The sequence below is a fragment of the Lissotriton vulgaris genome, chromosome 7 (genome assembly GCF_964263255.1).
Source record: "Lissotriton vulgaris chromosome 7, aLisVul1.2, whole genome shotgun sequence".
Taxonomy (NCBI): domain Eukaryota; kingdom Metazoa; phylum Chordata; class Amphibia; order Caudata; family Salamandridae; genus Lissotriton; species Lissotriton vulgaris.
Genome location: NC_141695.1, coordinates 890,428,911 through 890,444,033, shown reverse-complemented (window position 1 = coordinate 890,444,033; position 15,123 = coordinate 890,428,911). Strand labels below are relative to the sequence as shown.

Below are 15,123 nucleotides of genomic sequence, written 5' to 3'. Positions count from 1 at the left end.
GAGCTTGTCACCACGCCCTTTCACAACTCATTACAGGGTGTGGTGAGACCCACCCTGTGACAAGTGGGAAAGGGATGTGGCAGGAATAGTCTGCGTAGACTCTACATGAGACTGCTTCTTCCCGCCGTGATTCTGCACTCTCCACTGTGGTGGAACTTACTGGAAGCCATTTTATTTACTGCAGCGTCATCACTAGACTCCAGCAAGATGGGCTTGACTTCATTTAGAGCAAACTCCAACTCAAGTCCAGAGACATGCATTACTGCCGTGCACACTGCTGGCAGCAGCTAGTCTCTCAGGTAGCTGTCTGGAGTATGACTGGATTTGACTAACGTAAACTCCGGAGTTGGCAGTTCACCAGCCCAGGTAAGGCCCAGGCGGGCATTTTTTAAAGTTATAGAAGCCTGTTTACTAGGGCTTTCCACTACTGCAGCTTGCTTCCCTCTGCTCGTGGCTGCACAGCAACAGGTAGGGAAGCTGGAATGTCAGAATTTTGAAACACCACCTTTGAAATTTGGAGTGCACACCACTACAGCTAGTAACATTATTTTTAAATAGCAGCACCAAGTCTCTGAGACACCGCAACGCCCGTCACATCACTATTTACACGTTAACTAGTCTTGCACGAATCAACTCAATTCCTTCAGGATCACTTTTCAGGCTGCCAAGTAACGTTAAATAAACGCTGCGGTTGAGTGAATGGACGCAGAGAGTAAAATGAAGGTTAGGCCCTCAGCGCCTGGGTCACTGTGCTTTGTTTTGGTAACCATACGAGAAACTTGAATCCCTCTCAGTTCACTTACTTCCCCAGTGCCAGCATTTGTGATGAAAAACGAAATTTAAATACACAACATCATGCTGATCTACTTATTTGGTTGCTTTTGAATACATCAGTTTTGAGTTTCTGCTGCAGATTAATAAATTCTGAATCTGCTTGGCCGTTTCTTATCTGTACCTGGGAAACAGATTTATGTGCAACGAGAAAAAGGGGTACGCGGTTTCATTATTTGCATGGGGCAATCAACAGGGCTGCCTTTTCTGTAGGACCACCTTTTGTGATTGAGTTGAAAACACATTTTTTTATGACCATGTATTTTTTACTGTTTTGTAAAATTGTGTGTGTGGAAAGAATGCTGGTGTGGTGTAGTAAATACGTTCATCGCCCATGTAGTAAAATCCATGCTTCCCAACTTTAACAACATACTGTTAGATCCTGTGCAAATTATTTTTACTCAAATGTGCCTAAGCACGCGCTCCGGCTCTTATATCGAAAATGCTTCGAAATCTGTACTATTAAATGACATTTTTGTAACATAACATTTACACTTACACAGCTTGTTGACAGTATCACCGGGCCAACATATGAGTTGTATATCTCCACCCCTCACACTCACTCCCTGAACTGGTATAAAGCACTGTGAAAACTGCACCATTTCACACTTTGGTATAAAAATATCCTAAGCATGGGACACCCCCTTAAACCCCAGTTGAAATGTTCAGCTCGTTCGCTGCACTTGCACACCTAATTACATTAATTGGTCCTACGCCCGGCACTTTCAGACTCCACCAGCCACCGCTGGCCCTGGGTACCATTTACCAGGGGCTGACAGGTGGCCAGAGATGCCAATTGGGTTTAGGTTTCAATACAGTTTTAGGGAAGGAACACAGGCCCTGGGCACCTGATTAGCAGGAGCCCAGGGCACACTCAGTCAAAGTACATCAGCAATTCAGCAAAAAGTGGGGGCATACCATGCAAGAAAGATGGCACTTTCTCACACACTGTCAAGGCATGTTAACCCCCAAACTAAGAAGCCCTTATTTTAAATGTTAAGCACCCTACCTGGCGGGCTATTGAAACCTTCCCCTAGAAGTGGCTTATTAATATTAGAAATGAAGGCTTGGTCCTGACAAAAGGATTTATTTTGCCATGTCGAGTTGTCAGCTTTAATGCTCTTGACTATCCTGCAGTTTACTAGTGTCAGTTAACTTACCAGCGCTGGGTACCTAAAGACCTATGGGTAAGTTAACTAATTGTACATGTACTTTGAGAGTCTGAGCACTTGCACTGGGGCCTGAACAGCAGGACCCTGTACACTGCAGTGTTGAAAACCCAGCTGCATTAGCTCACCAACTTGGGGGGGGGGGGTCATAGAATAAGAGGCCCTTTCCTACATGCACCAACACAGTGTCTGTTGTGGATTTATTCTACGAAACCGTGGGTATTTATTCTACGAAACCTTGTGATTCATAGTTTCATCAGAATTTACATATCGCAAGCCCTTTCTTAAAATTCTCTTTGCCACAACATTACATAATTTACCCACTTTATAGCACGTTAATGCCTTTAATAGAAGTAGACCACTACCCCTAAGGGCTCTTTGTACACCATGGAAGCACTAAGTAACAAAGCTATGGATGCCACTAGACCATGGGTACTCACAAACTTTCTCTTGGGGGCCAAATTTACAGTGTGGTTTGTGTCCGAGCGCCGCACCGGTGGGGGCGGGGCCAGTGGGGGAGGGGGCGGGCTAGAGCAACAAATAAAACTGTGACCATGAGGTTGAACACAAGTCCCTGCAGCGGACGCCTTCGTCCACTGAGCCACCAGACCCGGCATACACACATCCCTCCCTCCCTCTCTCTCCCTCCCTCTCTCTCCCTCCCTCTCTCTCTCCCTCTCTCTCTCTCCCTCCCCCTCCCTCTCCCTCCCTCTCTCCCTCCCCTTCGCCCTCCATCCCCCTCCCTCCCTCCCCCTCTCCCCCTCCCTCCCTCCCCCTCTCCCCCTCCCTCCCCCTCCCCCTCCCTCTCCCTCCCCCTCCCTCTCCCTCCCTCTCCCTCCTTCCCCCCTCCCCCTCCCTCTCCCCCTCCCTCCCCCTCCCTCTCCCCCTCCCTCCCCCTCCCTCCCCCTCCCTCCCCCTCCCTCCCCCTCCCTCCCCCTCCCTCTCCCTCCCCCTCCCTCTCCCTCCCTCTCCCTCCCCCTCCCTCCCCCTCCCTCCCTCCCCCTCCCTCCCTCCCCTTCGCCCTCCCTCCCTCCCCCTCTCTCCCTCCCCTTCGCCCTCCCTCCCTCCCCCTCTCCCCCTCCCTCCCTCCCCCTCCCTCCCCCTCCCTCTCCCCCTCCCTCTCCCTCTCCCTCAACCTCTCCCTCCATCTATCCCTATTTCTCCCTGTCTCACTCAGACTGTCTCTCTCTTGCTCTCTGTCTCCCTCTCCTTCTCTCCCCCTCTCTCTCGTTCCCACTCTGTCTGCCTCACTCTGTCGCCCTCCTCACTGTCGCCCACCTCCCTCCCTCTGTCCGTCACCCTCCTCCCTCCCTTTGTCTTTTACCCTCCCTCCTATCTCCCTCTATCTGTCACCCTCTTCCCTCTGTCTGTCATGCTTCGCCCTCTCCCCCTCGCTCCCTCCCTGTCTCCCTCCCTCTCTCCCTCCCTCCCTCTCCCTCACCCTCCCTCTCTCTCTTGCTCTCCCTCCCTTTCACTCCCTCGCTCTCCCTCCCTTTCACTCCCTCGCTCTCCCTCCCTTTCCCTCACTCTCCCTTTCACTCCCTCACTCTCCCTTTCCCTCACTCTCCCTTTCACTCCCTCGCTCTCCCTCTCACTCCCTCGCTCTCCTCCCTCTCCCTTTCACTCCCTCGCTCTCCTCCCTCTCCCTTTCACTCCCTCGCTCTCCTCCCTCTCCTTTTCACTCCCTCGCTCTCCTCCCTTTCACTCCCCTCACTCTCCCTTTCACTCCCTCGCTCTCCTCCCTCTCCCTTTCACTCCCTCGCTCTCCTCCCTCGCCCTCCTCCCTCTCCCTTCACTCCCTCGCTCTCCTCCCTCTCCCTTTCACTCCCTCGCTCTCCTCCCTCTCCCTTTCACTCCCTCTCACTCCCTCTCACTCCCTCTCACTCCCTCTCCCTCCCTCTCACTCCCTCACCCTTTCACTCCCTCACCCTTTCGCTCCATCTGTCTCCCTCCACCTACCTCGGTCTCCCTCTGCCTTTGTGTGCCTGGGCTGAGACAGCTTCTGGGGGCACACACACACACGCACGCACACGCACACGCACCCGCGCATTTCACAGGTCTTTAAAAGACCATCTGTATGTTAAAGAGGCTTTTGTATTTCACCTCTTAGTGCCCCTTCAGCTCCACTCTGACTATGACTGGAATGCCCGGGCCCCCACAGAGCAGCAGAGTCTGTCAGAGTCCCGCGCAGTGTTTTCTGACTCTGTTTAATTTCTTTTTTTTAAACCCAGGTAAGATGTCTCCAGGTCCGCGGTCCGCCAGGGAAGGCTTGCCGGGCCGTACTAGGAGTACTTGTGAACTAGACTAACTTCTTGCCTCTGAGTGATGATCAGCAAGCAGTACATGTAGTAGAGCAGGTCAAGCTTTTGGGGTTGATTCAGTTATTACTTAAGTGTGCATTACACCATTAAATGTATAGCCTCTGGTCCTGTGATGGCACTCTGTCTTATCAGATGCTAGTCATGATTCAAGGTATAATACACTCATTGTCCACCAAATGATTCAGAACATGATGCACTCACCTTACACCTTGAGCTTCATTGTCTACTATGTTCCACTCATTCCTCAAAAATGATGTGCTTCCAAGCCCCACATGGACCTTTCAATTCATGGTATCCACTCCATTGATATCTTGTATTTACTAAATAGTAAAGCGCACAGTGTTGAGGTGGGAGAACCAGGCCGTTTTTAAACTAGTGGCATTTTATAAGCTATTTGTAGGCAATCATTTGAGTCAAAAGGCTGTTCATTTTACACCTTCTTTTTATTTTATTGATCTAGAGAAACTCCACTGCACAGCCTCATGTTAAAGTGGCTCAGGCTAACTCCACCCTTTCCAAGATAACTCCCAAGCAGAGCAAGGGGGCAAGTGTTCCCCCTCCAACATTGTCGTCAAGCAAGGCAGGGACACTAAAGCCCACACCATCAAAAGGTGAACCATCAAAGGGAACTGGAATTGCCAGGAAAACGGACAGCAGTAGCTCGTCATCCGAGAGTGAAGACGAAGAGGTACCAACTAAAACAGCAACCCCCAAATCTGGTAAGAGATTTCTTTCTGTGAGCTGCAGATTGTGCTTATGCCGCGATTAACAGCCAATGAGAGTTTATAAAACACAATTTGTCTTTGAACTCAAAATAATTACTATACTAACAGACTGCAAAATTGCTTGAATTCATATGTATTGAGGTGGCTGGACCCTGGGTTTCTAGAAAAGAAAAAATGTCATGTTCCACATTGCCGAGTATATTTCCGAAAAGGTAATTTCAGGAATGATTTGATCTTGGCTATAGGCTATACAGCTCATGTGCTGTCTCTTCGAGACCTGAATATAGTTAGTGGGCTACAGCCAGCTCACCGGCTTACCATTTGTTAGCTGCAACTTCGCTCTCATATCCTCCGTTCCAGTTTGTCATGGCATGCATCCGTCATACCTCTTCTTGTGTTAGGCCCCCCCCTTTAGAGCATGTACCAAGTACTTGTGTCCATTCACTACTCTCGTTTTTTGGAGCTACTTTTTTTTATTGTGCTTACGTATTCAATACAAAAGTGCTTGTATTTTTTCTCGCTCTTTTCTCCATTCTGTTCCTTCTTTTCTCTCACCCCTCCCATCTATTATTTCTGTACCTCTGTAACTCCGCCACCCTTTAATTGTGTTTAAGCATCCATAAGCGTGCTTTTTACTTGGGTTACATTCCTATTTCTTTTACAATAACAAACAAGCAAATGCCACTATCTCTGTATTCCATACTGCTTTTCTCAATACTCCATCTCAATAGCCATTGTTGCTTCCCCTTCCCAGGTCGCAGCAAGAGAAGCTGCAATGTTTTGCTGGTAGAACGTGAGCTACAGCAAAATTGTACAGAATAGTATACAAAACCCTGATTTTAGGAGTGTATTTGAAAACCAGGGACCACTCCCCATGCACTCTGCGCAGTCTACAGGCAACTTTCAAACATATTGGTATGGCTAAAAGACAACTGAAAAGGAGGAAGCAACCTAAATTGGCAAATAGAGCCCATGGTATTATGGGCATGCAAATGAACCCTGAACGGCTTTCTCTATAATGCTGTTATGAACTAATAAGAAATTAAGCTGAAATTAAGTGAGAGTTTGTCAATATTACAGTTGTTTGCCTGGAGCAACACAAATTTTATGACAAGACAAAACATTAGAATGTGTTTTATTAACAAAATACCTACATTTAAAATAGCTGCCAAGCATTTGAAACTAGATAGTTTGGTTTTAAATGTGTGTACTTTAAATAGGATAAATGTGTCCTGGGCCATAAAAGCCCTTTTTCACTTTTCCCTCACAGCTATTGATAATAGAATGTGCACTTCATAATAACTCTCCCACTTCCTCATGGCACCACTGCCCCACCCTCTTCATCACACTGCTTCTCCCCTTACCGCCACATGCTGCTGCTCCCTTCCATCGCCTCACACACCACCCCATTCCAGTCTACCCTACTCCACCCCACTTCAGTCTCTTCTAACCCACCCAACCTACCCCACTCAAAACTACCCAACTCCAGTCCACCCTCATCTATTCCAGTACAATATACTGCACTGCAATTTACCCTACTACAGTCTACACCCCTTTATTCTAAAATACTTCATTCTAAAACTCTACAATGTAGTCCAGTCTACCTCTACTAACCCCACTAGAATCTAAACCAATCTACCCCACTTCAGTGTACACCCACAAACTACCCAACACCAGTGTACCCTAGTCTATCTACCCCAAACTACCCCACTCGAATCTACCCCACTCTATCCCACCTATCCTACCCCAGTCTTTCCAATGCAATCTAACCCCACCCCGAATCCACCACACCCCAGTCTTCCATCTCCCCCTCCAATCTACCCCACCCTGATTTAACACCAATCTACATCACTCCAATGTACCCCACTTTGCCTTCCCCCATCTACTTCAATCTACAGCACCCCATTCTACTCCAATCTAACAGTCTACCCTTCCACAGTCTACACCAACCTACCGCACTCCAATCTAGCAATGCCCTCACCCCAAACTAACTCGCCCCAGTCTACCCAACCCTTAGCTATCACACCCAATTTACCTCATTGTGCTCTGCTCCAGTTTTCTCCACTCCAGTTTACCCCATCTACCCCATTTCAATGTACGGCGCTGCATTGTACGCCACTCAAATTTAAGCCAGCCTACCCCACCCGTGCCTTCCTTGGACGCTACTGCTCTTCCCCCTGGTCGCCAAGGTCGCTGTGTGCAGCTGGAGCCGCCTCCCTGGATTACCGCGAAAAGCACTGCCAGCTGCACTTCTGCAAGGCATGCAGGAATGGGGGCTGGACGCACATGCAACCTACCCACCTTCCTTGAAATGTGAGGGGACGTACACGAGAGGTCAGTAACCCGTCAAGAGAAATGGAGGTTCCAACTAATAAATTTGCCAAAGGAAAAAATAAATCTGAAGCTGGCGACCACACACACAATTCCAGAGTGCACTCCTGACGACACACAGATGATGGACTCAAAACCAAATTGTGATCGACACCCAAAAAGAAAGAAAAATGAAAACAAAATAGAAAAGACACAGTTCTGGACCCAACCACTAGATGGCATGGAATAATGCACAACATGTGAATCTAGAAACCTCTTCAAGCGGCAAAAGTACTCCTACTGGTAAGTAACTTTCTGTTATGTTTATAGCACACCTACATGCCTCACAAGGCATCCAAAAGCAGATTTGTTTGTATTGCAATCGGACTGTCTTCACCGGACACTGATCGGAACACTGGAAAAGTTGTTCGTTTTTGACAAAGTGTTCTCAAATCATGCTGCAACATCTTTTAAAACTGCCAACTCGCTGACCTTTGCTATTTTCAGAGAAGAGGAAAGGACATCGGCTACCATGATTACTGGGGACATAGATGTACCCCAAGACCACCTTCAGAGGCACCCTCATCTACAGACCCCCGGGACCACGCACACAATTCAGCGAAGACATCGCCGACTTCATCAGCCCTCACGCCCTCTGCTCCGCTGACTACGTCCTGCTCGGGGACCTCAACTTCCACCTGGAGAACAACAACGACCGCAACACCACCACCCTGCTGGACAACCTCGCAAACCTGGGACTCAAGCAGCTGGTCACCACCCCCATCCACTACGCCGGACACACACTCGACCCAGTCTTCTCATCCAGCAAGGACATCGCCTTCAGCCACGCCACCGGACTCCACTGGACGGACCACAGCTGCGTCCACTTCAGCTTCAGAAGGACCACGATCCACCACCACCAGCAACAGGTTGCACGCAGAAGCTGGAGCAAGATCACAGCCGACCAGCTCGCGACCTCCCTGAGCATGAACCCTCCCACCAGCGCAACGAACCCAAGCCAGGCGGCCACCAACCTCGCGAAGTGGATCAGCAACTGCGCAGACGACCTCGCCCCTCTGAAGACCCCGCCTAGCTGACCCGGTAGCAAGAAAGCCCCATGATTCACCGACTAACTCAAGAGCTCCAAGAAGAACTGCCGAGCCCTCGAGAACCTGGCGCAGAGACCCAATTCCGGACAACAGGACTGCCCTCAAGCTCGCCACCCGAAAGCACCACCAACTCATCCACGCCACCAAGAAAACCGCATTCAAGGAACGACTGGACAACAACGCACACAACAGCAAGGAACTCTTCAACATCGTCAAAGAGCTCTCCAACCCCAACGCCGGAAACAACGACATCACCCCTTCGCAAGACCTCTGCAACTCCCTCGCCTCCTACTTCCACAACAAGATCGCGGACATACACAACAGCTTCAGCACTCAACCGACGCACGCCACGACCGAACCACCGCCCCCCACCACCACCCTCCGCGCCTGGACCCCGATCAGCACCGAAGACACCGTCCGCACGATGAACTCCATCCACTCCGGATCTCCTACCGACCCCTGCCCTCACCACGTCTTCAACAAGGCCGACGCTGTCATCGCACCCCATCTGCGGGGGGACATCATCAACACCTCCTTCGACACCGCTACCTTCCCGGAGAGCTGGAAGCACGCCGAACTCAGCGCCCTACTCAAGAAGCCATCAGCCGACCCCACCGACCTCAAGAACTACCGCCCCATCTCGCTGCTCCCGTTTCCTGCAAAAGTCATCGAGAAGACCGTCAACAAGCAGCTGGCCGCTTTCCTCGAGAAGAACGGATCCCTCGACCTCTTGCAGTCTGGCTTCCGGGCCAACCACAGCACCGAGACCGCCCTGATCGCAGCCACCGATGACATCCGAGCTCTGCTCGACAACAGAGAAACAGCGGCCCTCATCCTCCTAGACCTCTTCGCGGCCTTCGACACTGTCTGCCACCGCACCCTAGTACAGCGCCTCAGCAACGTCGGAGTCCAGGAGAAGGCACTGGAGTGGATCATCTCCTTCCTCGCTGGAAGGACACAGAGTCCGCCTCCCCCCGTTCAGATCTGAAGCCACCGAAGTCATCTGCGGCGTTCCTCAAGGCTCCTCGCTCAGTCCAACCCTCTTCAAAGTCTACTTGAGCCCCCTCGCAGACATCGCACGCCAGCACAACCTCAACATCCTCTCCTACGCCGACGACACCCAGCTGATTCTCTCCCTCACCAACGACCCCGCCACCGCCAGAGCCAACCTTCACGAAGGGATGAAAGAGGTAGCCGAATGGATGAAGAACAGCCGCCTGAAACTGAACTCGGACAAGACGGAAGTCCTCATCCTGGGATCCTCACCCTTCGCCTGGGACGACTCCTGGTGGCCCCCCGCCCTAGGCAGCGCACCCAAACCAACAGACCACGCACGCAACCTGGGCTTCATCCTGGACTCCTCCCTCTCCATGACCAGACAAGTCAACCCCGTCTCCTCGTCGTGCTTCAACATCCTGCGCATGCTACGTAAGATCTTCCGGTGGATCCCCACCGAGACCAGGAAGACGGTCACCCAGGCCCTCGTCACCAGCCGTCTGGACTACGGCAACTCCCTCTACGCCGGAACCACCGCCAAACTCCAGAAGAGACTCCAGCGGATCCAGAACGCCTCAGCACGACTCATCCTGGACATCCCCTGTCTCAGCCACATCTCCGGACACCTGAGAGACCTGCACTGGCTCCTGGTCAACAAGAGAATCACCTTCCGACTCCTCACCCACGCACACAAAGCCCTACACAACCAAGGCCCTACACAACCAAGGCCCAGGATACCTCAACAGCTGCCTCAACTTCTATGCTCCCAAACGCCAGCTTCGATCGACCGGCCACGCCCTCGCCGCCTTCCCCCGCATCCGAAGAGCCACCACATGGGGGCGGTCCTTCTCCTACCTCGCCGCTAAGACATGGAACTCCCTCCTGACCCACCTCCGCCTGACCCAGGACCACCTCGCCTTCAGGAAGCAACTCAAGAACTGGCTCTTCGAGCAGTAGCGGACCCCCCTCTCCTAGCGCCTTGAGACCCTCTGGGTGAGTAGTGCGCTATATAAATGCTTAGATTGATTGACCTTACACTGGATTTAGGCTGATGGCAGACATAGTGGGGGCGCAGAAGACAGGGGTGACTACTGCTCCACTTCCCACAGGTTGAAGGGAGGTCCAGCACTGACCTGGATATTATCAGTGAATATCTTTTTGGAAAGCATATAAAAGAATTCGTCCAGTTGATGATTAAGTTGGAACAGTTACCCCTCACTCCCTGGGAACGCTTCAGTGGGAACCCCTTTTAGAGGGTTATGGGGCAAACCGAGGTTACTGTGTCCAACCATGGTGGCTGAGACCTTTTGCGCCTGATCTCCCGGGGCACAACTTACTATGAGCAACTGGGGCAGTCCCTCTTCAGCACTTGACTTGGTAGTAGAACAATCCATGGGTTCTCGGGGAGGAGGTTGCTGTGGGGTGAACACTGGCTCGCAACTCCAAATACATCTAGCAAGCCTCAATAAATGATTGTCCTGTCAAATACCTGCCTCTATATAAAAGACAGTACATAAACAACAAGCATTGGCATAGCCAGTAGGTCTCGCCTTTGGGACCTTATGGGTTTAGCCAGAACTTTTGGTTATGTTGTAGAGCATTGTGGCTGCTGTGCATCATGTTGAAAAGATATAATTAAAAGTGTTAAGCATTTTTGTTACCTTTATACAAACCAAGACGACCTTTATAATTTTTTTTTGTTATGGGGGAGCGGGACATAAATAACGGGGGAGTGGAGGTTGGAAAATAATTTAATTAGAATACGAGCAGCGGACGGATATTAGGGGAAAATAAACAGATGCCAGATTCCGAGGGCAGACTGACGTGATGTTTAGGTGGTAAGGTCTTTGACAAAGAATGAGTAATATTTTTAATAGCCAAAATACCCATCAAACCAGTCCTTTGTTCACCTGGACATCAAAGCCATCTTCAAGAGGCTTTTCCACAGACCGGGTGAGTTCAAATGAATCAGTCCACTGAGTGCACCCCACCCCCTCTGTAAAATCTTGGTGAAATATATGCCCTGTCCATTGATGCAGTAGTGGATGCTGTCATGTACTAATAAACTCTCTTCACCCTGGTGCAATCGTGTGTCAATAAGCTGTATTTTCTTTCCAAGCTTGGTGAAAAATATTTTTGCTTAATAGACACATGTGACACTACTTAAGTTTAAAACGTAGCATGTTGGATGAGTGCTGAAACTAACCTTTCAGTATGTTTTGGTTTACCTAGTTTAATACCACTTTACCTTTCAAAAGAATGGTATAATTTCATACCCATATCATCTCAAAGGTCAGCCATCCTATGAGAATGATACAAGATATTTCACTTTAATAAGGCACGCTCCAGAGCTGAAATGATTGCCTTCCACTCGTTTCATTCCCTAGTTTGTCAACCTCTGCAGAAGGAAAGGTGTAGTCGGCCGTGCTGACCTGTGTACACGCTCTTCGCTGGAACACGTGCTATACCCGCGGATCTACAGTGCTTATTAAACAGGACGATGTTCTTAAATCGCACTTAACAGTTTATGAAGTGTTAGTCATGATTGCGTGAATCATACACCAGACTGCTTCGCAAGAACTGTATTACAATATAATCTGCCCTTCTAGAGTAAATGTGTGTCCGTTACAGAGGCCAAGTCCGCTTTAAAATTAGTTTTACTTTTGGAAAAATCTTAAAATAGCTTCTTAATCCGGATTCCCTGGTGCCAGGGTAAAGGGAAGTGTTTGGAAAATTGAGACTGGTGCCCCACATTGCAAGCATCCATCCCTTGCTCGTCGTTCTCTAAACTCCCACTGGAGGGCGCCAGAGCCGTACTCTTTTTTTAATTTCAAAAGTTTTTATTGGTTGTTTCAGCATAGACATATAAAAAGTAAATCCATGAGCGTAATATGAGTCATAATTTCACGAATCAAAATTACTGTACCCTGCAAAATATCATAGTAAATGTCAGTACAAAAGTACATGGCTGGTATCTAGCCTAGAACAGTAGAGCACATATCTTATACTCAATAACAATTTATTAACAGACATTGTATTTCAACAGCATTTTACCCATTCATTAAGGAGAATTTTCTACGATAATTAATAGTGCAATGAAGGGAGTCGGCGAGCATATGTTGGTGGGTCGTGGACGGTGTGTGGGCCATTCTAAGGTGGCTTATGTGACGTGAAGTAGTTATCAAGAGTCGACCATAGTTTTCTCGTGGGAGGGCGCCACGGTGTCTGAAGGAGTGCAATATTGTCTGCTTCACGTAAGCTGATTATCCAATTCAGCCACCCTTGCTGGTATCTTTCCAGTTGCTGAGGCAGGGCTCGACAAATCTGAAAAATTGTACTAGTCCTGCAGGTCTAGTAACTTGGAAAATCTCCTCGACCCAACTGCAACCTACTTGACCTCTGTCTTTGAAAACAGAGCAAAAGTGACAAGTTAACAAGATTTAAAGGCATCTTTATTGCTTAGTTCCTTTGTGAGCAATAAAAATGCCTTTAAATCTTGTTATCTTGTAACTTTTGCTCCGTTTTCAAAGGCAGAGGACAAAAGTTAGTTTGTTTCCTACTCGCCAGAAAGGGCGAGTAGGAGCTAAAAATAGCTCGTCCTCATCCATTCTCCCTCGCAAATGCGAGCGGGCGAGTGGATTTGTCGAGCCCTGTGAGGACTGTCTTAACCGCCGCCGAGAGGAGGAGGTCAAGTAATGCCTTATCGTCTGCATCAAGGGATGGGTCCTGGGTGAACCCGAAAACTAGGTAGGGGAGCTCTTTTACTGGTGTAATGTGGAATAGCTTTGAGATCAATTCGAATATCTTCTCCCAGAATTGTGCCACGCAGTCGCATTCTAGGATAATGTGTGACAAGTCACCCTCCGCGCGTTTGCAATTCCAGCAAAAGGCATCTGGGGTGAGGTTGTGTGCAAATAATCGCGCCGGGGTCCAGAAGGCCTTATGCAGGAGCCAGTATTTTGTCTGAGATAGTGTAGGGCTGATTTTGTGTCTCGTGCAAGATACCCATATGTTGGTCCAATCTGAGTCTGTGATTGGCCTGGATGAAAGGTTATTCCAGAATTGTGTAATTGGGGCAGTAAGGCCAGATTGTTGGGGACGGCTGAGTCTATAGAGAAAGGAAACCTGGTGACCTAGTCTGTTTAATCTGGCAAGGTATGGCGGGAGGGAGGGTGGTGTCAGGGAGAGTTTGGTTTTGGACAAAGCTGTTTTTACGTTTAGGAAGTTATAAAATTCAATTGGTGCAAGATCGTATTTGATTTGTAAGTCACTGAAAGGAATAGGGTATGCCCCCGCAAACAGCTGGTATGGGAACAGTATGCCTTTTTTGATCCATGTCTCGTTGTGCATGGGTTTACCCTTGTACATAATGTTACGGTTGTCCCAAAGGGATTCCCAACGTGAGCCCCGAATGCTGTTTTCTAGGATTCTATCAAACTGCAGGAGAGCAGAGTTGGTGTTATGAAATATTGATTTAGAGTGGGTTAGCTTGTTTAGGTTAGATGAGAGAGCCGCGCTAGGGGAGATACCGTCTAGAATTTCCTCCTCAATTTCTAGCCATACTGGAGTATAGTCAGGTGAGGGAGCGAGCCAGTGGGCTCCTTGTTTGGCTAGGAATGCGGCCTCATACCTTTTTAAAGTCTGGCAAATTGACCCCACCCGCGGATTTGTCTAAGCGGAGTTTTTTTATGTTGATTCTTGCTCTTTTCCCTTTCCATAGGAAATTAGAGATAGCCATGTCTAATTTGTGATAGAAGTCAGATGTGAGGGATAGGGGGAGCATAGATATGAGGTAATTAACTAGAGGTGAAATCATCATCTTGATGGTCTCCACCCTACCCCACCAAGTAATGAATCGGGGGGGACCACCCCTCTAGTTGGGTCTTGATTTTATTTAAAGTTATCTTTTCATTTCGATGGAGGGTCTCCATGAGGGAGTCACCAAACTCGATACCTAGGTATTTCACAAACTCTGGTTGCCAACATAGCCCTGAGTCTCCCAGCACCTCTTTGGGGGTTAAAATATTGAGTGGCTTGACCTCAGATTTATCCCGGTTGAGTTTGTACCCTGAATGGGAAGAGTAAGTATCTATGGTGGTCATTAGTGCAGCGATGGAAGATTCTGGTGATTCTGTTACAATCAGGATATCGTCCGCATAGGCGGCAAGTTTGACGCACTTATCTCCGAATTTCACACCTTTGATGCTTTCATTTTTTTATATGAGCAATTAGGGGTTCCATTGCCAAGAGGAAGAGTGAGGGGGAGAGGGGGCAGCCCTGTCTTGTCCCTTGTTCCAAGGGAAAGGGGTCCGACAATGAACCATTTATAGCAATGCGTGCGGAAGGTGAACGGTATAGGGCCATAACCAAATCAGTGAATGGTTCCCCCAGGTTAAAGGCGGACATGCAGCTCTTGAGGAAATACCAGGAGACTCTGTCGAACGCCTTCTCTGCATCAAGAGTAATGGCTACAGCCGGGGCTGCGAGTATTCTGGCTTTTTCAATGACGTGACAGAGGATCCTCGTATTATCGTTAGACATGCGCTGTTTCATGAAGCCTACTTGTGACGTACTAATTAGCTTTGGGAGTTGTAAGTTTAGACGTGTGGCCAGGATCTTTGCGTAAATTTTGCAATCTAAGTTAATTAGGGAGATTGGCCTG

At 49.0% G+C, this 15,123-nt stretch overlaps 1 protein-coding gene across 5 annotated transcripts in view; it reads left to right on the top strand.

Annotated features, from left to right (window-relative positions):
* TCOF1 (treacle ribosome biogenesis factor 1) overlaps positions 1 to 15,123 on the top strand; it is a 338,714-nt gene that overhangs the window by 246,351 nt on the left and 77,240 nt on the right. For all 5 annotated transcript variants that reach the window (XM_086931305.1, XM_086931303.1, XM_086931304.1 and 2 more), the window contains one exon: positions 4,782 to 5,040. In XM_086931305.1, coding sequence (XP_086787431.1) covers positions 4,782 to 5,040 — 259 coding nt within the window. The remainder of the gene's footprint in view (positions 1 to 4,781; positions 5,041 to 15,123) is intronic.